The sequence below is a fragment of the Physella acuta genome, unplaced genomic scaffold (assembly GCF_028476545.2).
Source record: "Physella acuta isolate Inbredline_101_S28 unplaced genomic scaffold, ASM2847654v3 ptg000164l, whole genome shotgun sequence".
Taxonomy (NCBI): Eukaryota; Metazoa; Mollusca; class Gastropoda; family Physidae; genus Physella; species Physella acuta.
In genome coordinates, this window is record NW_026731683.1 from 1,395,984 (window position 1) to 1,408,064 (window position 12,081).

The 12,081-nt window shown below is 33.7% G+C and overlaps 1 protein-coding gene across 1 annotated transcript; it reads right to left on the reverse strand.

Moving 5' to 3' along the window:
- Positions 1-3,997: 3,997 nt before the first annotated feature.
- Positions 3,998-10,911, reverse strand: LOC131935928 (uncharacterized). The gene is made up of 14 exons (XM_059292672.1): positions 10,840-10,911; positions 9,783-9,917; positions 8,348-8,425; positions 7,710-7,884; positions 7,484-7,560; positions 7,153-7,303; positions 7,007-7,062; positions 6,774-6,896; positions 6,590-6,661; positions 6,362-6,391; positions 5,728-5,936; positions 5,338-5,583; positions 4,469-4,538; positions 3,998-4,133 (listed from the first exon to the last, which is right to left on the reverse strand). The coding sequence occupies exons 1-14, from the start codon at positions 10,894-10,896 to the stop codon at positions 4,116-4,118; spliced, it is 1,497 nt and encodes a 498-aa protein (XP_059148655.1). The 5' UTR covers positions 10,897-10,911; the 3' UTR covers positions 3,998-4,115.
- Between the last annotated feature and the right edge of the window lie 1,170 nt (positions 10,912-12,081).

Consider the following 12,081-nt stretch of genomic DNA (forward strand, 5'->3'; position numbering starts at 1 on the left):
CTGATTGAAATACATAGTGATAGGGATTTTAAAGTAATCGATTCAATTTCGTTATCGGGCCAACTTTTCACTAATTTAATGAAATAATGTGTTGTTTTAAACTGCTAACTGCATTACCATTCTCTCTTCCTTCTCTAAATTATAATATTGCGAAACGTGGTCTAATTTTGTACGTGTTTCAACGATAACTTTAATACTATAATAGAAAGTTAAGACTCACAAGCTATCGCTTTGTATTCTTAAAAATTACATTATGTAGCCTATATTTTAAGTTAATGATTTTTTCTACTTAAACTCAAGCCTATATATTAGTTACTGTCGTATTAAGAGGTGATCTTTTGCAGTGTTTCTTCCAGACTTTTTTCTCCGGGGGGGGGGGGGGGGGGGGGGGGCACTTGAAATTTTCGAGGGGGGGGGGGCGGTAGACTTTCTTCGGGGGGGGGGGGGCGGACACTGTTAAAAGTATATATTTTCTATATAAATTATATAAATTTCTTTTCGCTCGGGGGGTGGGTGGGGGGGGGGGGGGAGGGTAGAATTTTTTCGGAGGGGGGGGGGGCTTTATTTTATTTCTGCAAATTTGTTAGTTGGTGTAACACACGCCTGCCCCCCCCCCGGTAATAGCTTGAATGTACTCCTATTTAGTACTAATGATGTTTAGCTATAGTCGGTTGTTAATACAGCAGGTTGTAGCGTTGTTTTCTCTATAGTTTGAATGTTTACGTCATGGTGTTTTTCAACTCTAATTAGCAGAAGAAATGCCAGATGATTCTTTTGTAGGTTCAAGCCGCTGCAGATCTGTCCCAGAAAGATGCATGCTGGGACTATGCCACCGACCTTTCCATAGCATATACGAAAGCATGTAAGCAAGTGATAAACATTCCCAGGCAGCAGTGCCGGCGCTACCTATAAAGGCGAACTAGGCGGTCGCCTAGGGCGCTGTCCGTATGGGCCCGCACAAATGTGAAATCACATTTATTAAAAAGTACCTAATAATTTATAACTTTGATTAGATTACATTAACTATAAACAAAGGGGTAGCGATCTATTTAGGTGCCCAGGACGGACTATCGATTTTGCACCCCATCTTCAAATTAGACCTATATATAAGTATTCGCGCTTTTTAACCAGTGTTTCTTCCAGACTATCGCTATGTCTACGACAAAGGTCTCGTTTCCAGTCACTATTTGGGTCTCTAGAGTCTTTTTCATTGTTTGTATAGTGGGACAGTCTAGGTAGATGTGTGATTCTGATTCTAGATAGTTTTGTCTACATAATGTACATTTCCTTTGTGGGTGGTGTCCTATGGGTGTTGAGTTGTAGATAAGTCTGTAGGCAATTTGTCTGACTTTGGGTGTGATTGTTTGGAGGTTGAGATTTCTAAAGGTGTCTCTGGTGTCTATTTGTGAATAGGTTTTACACCATTTTATCCTATTGTGTAATGGCGTGGCGAGTTTGGTGACTATTTTTTTTTTTGTAGATGTTATGGACTTTTCGTGTAATAGCTAATGTTCGTTGTTTTTTAGTATCTGTGTGCATTGGGTATGGAATGTGCTTAGTTTGTACCCTATTTCGTGTGGTGAATTGTTGTTTATTTTGCAGAGTTTGTTTAGTTGTATCCCTGTGTAGTAGTGTGTTAATGGATGGTTTTCTGGTTTGATAATTACTCTTTGAATGTCGTGTAAGTTTAGTCCCCCCCCCCCCCCTTGTAGTTTGCTTTGTACTAAGGTGTTGTGGCTAATGTTATGTATTGTGTTTTGAAATATGTATTTTCTTATGCTTTTATTATTTTTTTAACCTCTTGGGTTGCCGTCGTTTGTGTCTATGGCTGAGTATATGAGTTTGGGGATGATGTATCTGTTTACTATTGCGGCCCTAGCGAAAATTGTTGTCGTGCTGTAATTGTAGAATTATTTTTTTTTCGATATTTTGGATGATTGATTTCCACATGTCTATGTTTGTGTCTAGTGGGTGGTTGTGGTGTGTTATGCCGTAGACTTTCAGTTGGTTTGTGGCTGTCAGGTTTAGGGGGGTAATTTTGTTTGTTTTGCCATTGTCCCAGTCCCATTACCTTTGTCTTTTCTAAATTTATATTGGTCCCGCCAGCTTCCCCATAGTCAAGGAAGGTGTCCGTTATTTGTTTAATTGAGTTTTCTGTCCTTAGTGTGAAGACTGTGTCGTCAGCGTAAGGTAGATTTTTTTCCGTCATGTTTGGTTGTGTAGTCCTTTGATGTTTTTGTTTTGTCTGATGCATTCGAGTAGGGGTTCTAATGTCAGTATGTATAAAATGGAGGGGAAGTGGGCATCCCTGTCTAACTGATTTTTCTATTGTGGATGGTTGGCTTATGGTGTTGTTTATTAGTAGGTGGCTTCGGGCATTTGTATAAATCATTTATACAAATGGCCGAAACCACCTATTAATAAACAACACCATATGCCAACCATTCACAATAGAAAAATAAGAATGGTTCTAATTTAGCTACAAGTATTTTTGTAAGTATTTTGTAATCTGTGTTTAAGAGAGAGATGGGTCTGTAATTTTTGGTGAATTTGTGATATGTTCCTGGTTTGCCTATTAGTGTAATGTATGATGTATAAAAATTTTCATGTTCTTGTTCTAGTGTGTGCATTTCGCTAAAAGTGTGAAGGCGTAGGGGGCTTAGGTTTTATAAAATTCTGCTGTCAGGCCGTCCTGTCCGGGTGCTTTATTGTCATTTAGTTTCTTAATGGATAAGTTCCAATTCCGGTTATTGGAAATCGCTGAAAAGTTGATACAGCACTACACATGTGAAATAATACTTATATATGAAATTTCATCAACCTAGCTGAAACGGTACTCAAGTACACACAGAGACATACAGTGTTTCTTCCAGACTTTTTTCTCCGGGGGGGGGGGGGGGGGCACTTGAAATCTTCGGGGGGGGGGGGGGCGGACACTGTTAAAAGTATATATTTTCTATATAAATTTCATTTCGTTCGGCCCCCCCCCCCCCCCAAAGAGATGCCTGGAAGAAACTCTGCATACAGACAGAATTACAAAGCCCAGCTTTTCAGATTACGCATACAACAACAAAATTTTGATAAATCTGGATATATAATTTTTGCCCGATTAAAATAAGTTCTCTATACTTAGGTTGTGATGAAAGATTGAGGTGTAAAACAGTGAAAACTCAAAATTGCAAGCGATTTTTGTGCACGTTTACAATAATTTCTCTATACACTGTATATGAGAAAGTAAAAATGGATTAAAATTATGTCTATATCCCGAGTTGCCATCACCTGTAGTGTGGAAATCAGTTCGCGGCAGATGTTTCGAGTCACTTTTTTTATGTCGAGGTGATGAGGGAGGCTCTTGTGTGTTCAGAGCCAGGACGATTCGAAATGTAAGAAGTCAGCACTGCACCATCCATTTGTTTAACCTTGTGGTTTTATTTCTATTAAGCCTGGACTGTAGCCCGATTGCACTGACCGGACAGTTTATTAGATAGGCCTAGGGCAGTGTTTCTTCTAGACTTTTTTCTCCGGGGGGGGGGGGGGGGGGGGGGGGCACTTGAAATCATCGGGGGGGGGGGGGGGCGGTAAACTTTCTTCGGGGGGGGGGGGGGGGCGGACACTGTTAAAAGTATATATTTTCTATATAAATTTCATTTCGTTGGGGGGGGGGGGGGGGGGATTGCTACGCCTTTGTTTATAGTTAATGTAATCTAATCAAAGTTATAAATTATTAGGTACTTTTTAATAAATGCGATTTCACATTTGTGCGGGCCCATACGGACAGCACCCCCCCGAAGAGATGCCTGGAAGAAACTCTGGCCTAGGGATAGGTAGATAGTGTAATTTTCCTCCCGGGCAGGACTTACATAAATATTCTATTAAAATTAAATGGAACAAGAGTAAAACCGTATGTGAGAATGTATAATTTATATATATTGACCACTTTTGTTGTACATTGTGAGATATTTTGATAAAAGATGAGGACAAAAAAAAATGTGTTTTAGTTTTTATTGCTTGATTACTGTAAAACTGATTCTTTTACAATTATTTCATGAAGTTTTACATTTGTACAATATTTGCAAAACACCAGCAAGTTTTAAGAATCCACAGATTGTTACAATTTACTTGTCTTGGCCATGCTGTTGAAGAATTAAAAAAATAAATTTATTCAACTCAATAAGCTAAAAGTAAAAGATGTTTTTAGTTTTATCTCTATTTTATCTTTAAAATATACAAAAGTTATATTAGTCAAGTGACTATCAGCAATGTTCCCTCTAAGCTGTGCGAGTGCGCGGGCGCGCAGTAGTTTTGAGCTGTCGCGCAGTGATTTTGTAAAATAAATATTTTCTTGTATAAGACTTTTAGAACACAGCGCACATAAAATACATTTTGCACACTAGCTTTACCCCCTTAGATGGAACGTTGACAATCAGTCTATGCTGCTTTGATAAATGTTTTAAACAGTATAACCAACCTGTTTAAGAATATCAAGTGACATTTCCATTACTTCTTTTTCTGACATAAAGTATACAGTTTTCATTGATCTGCACAAAAGTGAAAGATAATTAGTTGGGTATAATGTTTTTTACAGTGCTACATATTTCACCTTTTTTCACTGAAACACACAGTTAGTTTAATAGTATTTTTTAAAATAAAACAAATATAAAAAACTTTACAATAATAAGCTTTTAAATGTACTGCAAATAAGAAAATAAAACAACCTTGCTCTTTTTAACAAAAGCTTGGGATGCTAAAATTTGTAAGAGATCTCATGAAGGACCAGTGTTAAAACCCGATTACTAGTTTGCAATCGCTAAAAAGTTTTCTGCCACTACATGGTCTACCAACTAGTCTAGCTAGACTTGATCACCCAATGAGCTGAGCTGTGGTTCATGCTGAATGTTGTTTAGCCACAGTTGCTAGACCATGTTGTCTCCCTTTCCGGTATTGAATATAGTAATTTAACAAGTGATTTTTAGCATTTAATCTTATCTCCCCTTAGTTTCAAAACCGTTAAATTTTATTTTAATATCTGATCCAATGTCTAATTAGATTTAAAAAAGTTATTCTGCATTGCTCTTGAAGAAGAAAGTATCTGGAAAATTTGAACGAAATCGCTGCATTAGAAGTTTGTCCAAATTGAGTTACAAGATTTGTCACAAACAAGCAGATGTTGCAAGCTGTATAAAAGCTTGTAATTAACCTGATTAAAAAATTTAGAATAATTTGTAGTACCAAGTATGCATAGTACCAACTTATAATACCATCTATTGATAATTAACTACCTACACCATATTTCAAAAGATAAGCATTTATTTTGAATAGTTTATCAAAACTAGTTACCTATGACTAAAGTCTGTTAATTCTGCTTTACTTGTGCCTTCATTGTTAAAACTTGTTGAGCTTGAAGTAGGGTGACTTTGCTTCTTCTTCTTCATCCATACTGGAGGATCAAAATCTTTCTTTTCGTTATGAATAGTTTTAGTGGGTAACTTCAGACTGCTGGTGTTCCTGAAATTTGTTTCTGCCTTGCTATGTTTGGGTTGTTGGTCAATTGGAGTTAATTGTTTCTGAAAACTATCCTGATACCTAAAATAGGTGTTCATGTTTATTTTAATATAAAAAAATGGAGTAAAAATAATGTTCAGTTGGCATCTAACTTCTGTTTATCTAAAATAGTTATAAACACTTCAAAATATACAAAATATCACACAAACAAGTATAAATACATACTGAATAAAACTCTGCATATCTTTGATAAACACATGCTCAGTCAATCCATGAATGTTTTGTGAAATATGATTATTTTCTTCTTTATGCCTTACATCAAATAATGGCACAGATAAAGTAGAGTGCTCTGTAGCTATGTATGTTGGTTTCACTAAAGTCATTGTTCTTAGCATTTCTGGCACTGTCACAGGTAGTCCAATGTCTTTAAATAACTAGGCAAAAAAAATATAAATTATTAAAAAATTACACAGTATAGTAAACAGCTCCTACTTGTTTGGAGAATTAAAACATGGACCATAATGTGTTGGCTATTAGAGCATGAGTAAATATAGGCAATCACATTTTAAAATACTATTTTTGGTAAACCTTAATATTGTGGATTAGTTAAAATACATTTATAAAGGGAAACATTTTGTGACTAAAATTTTACAAAAGTAATTATTTTAGTAAGAGATGTAAGGAACTCTTCTTTTGAATGCAATCTCGTTTTAACAATCCAATATTTACATTTTATTTTGTTTCAAAATTATGTGAATATGAATAAGTTGCAATTTTTAGAAGATGACTTAATAATAAAGCATCTGAAATTTAAGGTTGACAGGACAAAATATTTTGCTACCTAGAAAATTTAGCCTACCAATTCTGGCTTCTTTATCACAGCAGAAATCTTAAATAAAAATAAAAAAGAATAAGAGGATAAGTAAAAAAAAAAACCTCAGGTATTAAATAAATAAATAAAACTAGCAAAAAAAAAATAACTAACATCTTGGTACTACATTGTCCTAACAGTGTATTTACATGAACTAAATATTTTAATTTTGTAAAAAATTTTCAACACTCAAGATATTCAATAATGGTCTCTTACCTTATGACATTGAATACCAACTGCCTGAGCCATCTGCTGATGCTCTATGCTATTGTACAAATAATATGTCCGCTGGAAAAATTAAAATGCAACAGATTCTGTGTCACATGTAAAAGAGAACAACATGTATACAGTTAAAGTCACAGTCTACCCATTATGGCTAAAAAAAATTACAGGTTGAAACCTTAGAATGTAGATGAATCAGATGACGCTGTTGTAGAAATGCTATCAATCCAGGCTGCGGTGGCAGACTAAAGTTTCCACTACTTGCAGACATCCTTTGTATGGCATAGATTGGCTGATTAACCTAAAATGTGAGCATTTCTCAATATGAATTATTAAGTAATTTTCTTAAAAAGCAAAAAGACATCTAACAGTAGTTTTAAAATTTAAAAGAGTAAAAACCTTTCCTCATACTTTTATTGCAAGCTGACATAAACCTTTTGTGTTTTTCTGTGTATCTGTAATAGCACCTGAAAAAAATGATGAAAACAAATTAAACTTGTAAACAAAATGCAAACAAATGTCTAGTTAACAGGTAAATATTTTTATCAGTTATTCACCTTTTGCATTTATTCTCCCATCATGAATGAAAATTATTCTGCCATTCACATTTTCAGCAAACCACCTTAAACATATGTTTGAAATTTGCACAAGATGTTCATCATTATCTAATGAGTCCTCCCACTGAAGAAATAGTGCTGGGGCCTCAAACTAATAAATATAAAGCAAAGAAAACATGAACTATCAATTAATCATCAGAAAAAAAAAAGGTTTTAATTTTTTTTTTAATTTCCGGTAAATTTATTATAAAATATCTTTAAAAATTGAATTCCGTCTTTTTAAAAGCGTTTTGATCATTTTCAGTACTAGCTACAAGATAAATTTACTTGCTTTATAAAAGCTGTTTATCCGTAATGGCACAGTTACTGTCTCAGTTGAGTAACCTTCCTCTTCACAAGGAGCTTGCACTAGAAGAATTACATTTGTTAAATTAACTTTAAGTGGAAATTCATTCAATAAAAACTATTTTTATTTAAATATTAATGTATGAGCTCTAGCTGTAATAGATACATTTATAAAAGTATACAAGATAAATTGTACAGTTAGGAGCACTAACCATAATCAGAATTAATGTCAGAGGTACTACAGGAACTAAACCAATTCTTGACATTTTCTTCTCTTACATGAACTGATGTGTCTTCACTAGCATATGCACATTGCCATTGCCACATGCACTGCAGAAACCCATACTTTGGCAGAATTTGAATTAAATGAATCTGGCAAGATGGAACCTAGGGAACAAAAAACTGGTACTGAAAATGAATCTTTTAAATAAACTACCTCAGTATATACAGTAAATAAGAAATTGCTCATCATATTGTATGAACAGTATGTTTTCTCCAGCAGGGATTTTCTATTAATTGCATCTGGTGAATATGAGAACAATTTCCTAAACACTATCTCTATTGATTTTTAAACCACGAAACCTAGGATTAAGTTTCTTTGTTGTTTCTACACAGGCAATGTGACATCTACATAAGTGATTTACATTTGTAATGTTAACAATCCTGAAATTATTGATCTTACCAAGCTCACTGAATTATAAAATGTGCTGTAGGACTATATTATTGGCTATAGTCTAAAACCTATTTGCTGATGTCTAAATAAAAAAATAATTTTAACACGGAAAAAATAGCAAAATATCAATGATAATTATCCTCAGTTGGATTTTTTTATGAAGGCTACACAATTTACCTTATTTTTTACTGTTTTTATCAGACTTAAACGCTGTGCTTTTACATGCAGTTCATCAACAACCACAACTTGTGTATTCTGCAATAAGAAAAGACCATTAGAATAAAAAAAAAACATTTACACTTATAGTAAGACTGGTATTAACTATAATAAAATTAAATTTAAAAAGAGTATTATTAAATTAAATTATTAATAGTTACATAATTAGGCCTAAATTTGATTGTCTTTAAATATTCAAAATTTAACCCTTTGAGCCCTGGCCTCCCTGGCCTAATTTCTCCCATTTCCTGAGCTATGAACAGAACAATGTATATAAAACGAACACATAATTATTGTTTTAATAGAACATAGAAGAAACCAATTTACATTTAGTAATTGTTTTGTTATTATTGATACCTGGCCACACTAGTTCATCGCCAGAAGTCCACTTTTGTGTGATAACTCAAAACAGTTATCACTGCCGGACCCAATGCAAAGAATAACTTCGCATGTTTTGCACCAGTAAACATTTTTTTTTTCGTTTCGGCAAGTCTTTGTGCTTGGCACCACCTGCATCAGAACGTACTTGAACAGTTTCATTGTCACTGTCAATTTCAATGTCACTGTGTTAAGTCTCAAATTCAACGTCACTATCATCACAATATAGACTAAGAATATTACCTTCTTCATCAGAATCAATAAGTAGTTATATTGCCTGAGATGCAGTCATTCTACTTCTTTTGTTGATATTTCGGTCTTTTGCTTCATCTTTTGCACCAACTTCATGTGCTGAAGTCGATGGCTGTGGCTCAGCTTTTCGTTTCGGCGGCATTGCTACGAAATATAAACACTTTCACTTTTCCTAAAATTTATTTTTAGAATCATAATCCCGCACCAAAATGACATTGCGCACTTTTAGTCAGTCTTCCGCTAATTATATTTAATTAGACGGTATACCGGTCGCTAGGAATATGACGCTAGATCATCGGGCCGGAAAACCGGCTTTTCGGACATATATGCCTATTGTTGAAGCCGGTTTACCGGCCTGGCGGGCTCAAAGGGTTAAATTTATTAATGACCTCCTTAACTGACTCATTAATTTCTCATTCATCTATTATATTCTCATTCTCACTGTGTATTATAACTATGTAATATTATTTATTTATAACAAATTTTTTAATGCTATGTTACTGTTATGCCTTTACTACTCAATTGCTTTTTTATTTAAATGTTTTTATGTTTAAAAAAAAAAGACCCATGTGAAAAAAGGCCTCCAAGCCTAAATTGTAATAAAGTGAAACTGAAATTAGTTCCTCAAGCTGAGCTAACTTAATTACTTATTTAATATTGTCAATGACAGTAAATAGTCAGTAAATTAAGTGATGTAAACTGTAAATATCTATTGTTTAATACTTTAAGTCTCTGTCAAACCAAGCTCAAATAACAACATAAATACCTGTCTGAGTGAAGCAACAATAAAAAGTGCAATATCTCGCAAGCCATAATTTGGATTTTCTTCATAAAGTTTTTCAGGACAAACAATAGTGTGCGCTGAAGACAGTATACCAGAGGGCACAAATTGTTCTTTATGCTGAAAAAATAAAAACGCATAAATACACTGACCAAAATTGTAATTTCTGAATGTTTGAAATTTTTAATTTATGAATTATTTTAATATACTAACCAATTAACAGAGCTAAAAGTTAATAATTAATCAATAATACAATTAGGCCTATAGTATGATAGTATGGATTTACATTCTATAAATTACTTTAATTTACAAACAACTAAAAATAAGGTTAATTTTTATGGAGGTTGACAAACTTGCTGAAGTTATTTTAGTTTTATTGTTTTAGGGGCTTCTTTCATGAAGATTTGTGAGAAAATCTTCTTTTGTTCATAAATGTATGTAATTGTCAATGTATTTTGTATAGAATTAGAATAACAGATAATCTATCGTTTTAGGTGCATAAAATCGGCCAAGGCCGTGCCAAGGCTAGTAATGTGCGAAAAAGTTGCCTCATTGTTAACGCTTTAATAGTAGAAGTATATTGTGATATATTTGTGTCAAATATTATAGATAACTTAATAATAAATGTTAATGAACCTAAATCAATTGCCAAATAATTAATATATCAATATAGGCCAGAAATTAACTTTAAACAGCAGTGTTTGCGAGCAACATTTGCTATATAAACAGCAGTCATCTGTAAGTTAGAGTGGTTTCCCCTGAATCTCTAACTATAATTATTATTAATTATACACAAAAAAATGAAACAAGATGGCTGCATAAGTTAAATGGGCTTGGTTGCATCTGTACGAATCTATTAATAATTAATAAAAAATAAAAGTAAAAAGTAAAAAGGCCCACAAAGATTCTGACTTCAGTCTGCTTTTCTTTCTGAATTTGCTTCCATAGCTTTTGTCCACCCAAGAACAATCTACAAAGCAACGTATTTTCAACATAATAATTTATAATAGGCTGTCTTTTGCTTTTGTATTAGTATTATTACCGGTATGGGAGGTCCAAATAACAAAATTAAATCGAAAGTAAAAGTGGAAGCCGCCATATTGGAAGTTTTGAGTTGTTGTACGGTAAATGCTTAGCGCTTATCTAACAACATTTTAGGTCATACTAAATGATTAATGCTAAATGTAGATGGAGAACCATATTACTGTTTTAATTAAGTAGACTGTTTTTGTTAGTTTATCATTTTTAAGTTTGAAACTAGATTTAGATCTAGAATCCTAAACCTTATTGTTAAATATCTAAATTTTATCCAACACACACCACAAAATTAAAATTGTATAACAGAAACAAATTTGTTAAAATTAACCTGATTAAAAATTTAATTTAGAATCCTAAAGTTAGTACCAACTGTGCATCGTCACAGCTTTTGATGCCCATTGATAATTTAGGCCAATTTAGGCCATTTCAATTTATTTGGAGTTTAGACCATGATTACTAAAATTAAAATTTAGTTCTTGAAATACCTTATTTTATAGTGTTGACTAAGGGGCAAAGCAAAGATAAATCTGATTAGATATAGAATGTCTTTGAGTTTCCTGATTTAAAAAAAAATTATATTAATTGAAAATTGATATGATATTCTCCCCCCTTTTACAAATAAAACACACATTTAAAAACCATAGTGGTTCAGATACAACCAGCAGTTACTTTAAATTTTCTTAGAATGTTTCTTTAAAAAATGAATTTTTAAGCAATACATGCTCTAAATTCATTTTTTAAAAGTCTACGCCACTATGTATTTTAATCTGATTATTTTTAATTGATTACATGAATCATAAGAAGGCATGGCCTAGCAGTAGGGTGCTAAACTACTAACCCAAAGTCTCGAGTTGGAATCCGGGTTCAAGTAAGTAGAATAGAACATCATTGAGTCCATCCTGCTCTGATGGGTACCTAACTCACATTAAGGAAAGTAAAAGTGGATAGCCATAGTGCTGACCACTTCTCAAAGGTCGTCCCTAAATGACGTCACACTCTTGGGGGGGGGGGGGGCGTAATTTTGCTACGGTGTGTGATGAAGGGGGGGAGGGTTCAGATGGTGGGACGTAACACTTTTGCATTATAAAAAAAAGCAAGATTTTGGAAACATATCGATGTTTTAAGAAAAATTCAACTGCAATTTTGAAGGGGTATTTAGGCTGAGGTGAGACGTCAGTTTAGAGGGGAGCTGGCTTTTTTGACGATGTGTGACGGAGGGGAGGTAAAATTCGTCAAAAAAAGCGAG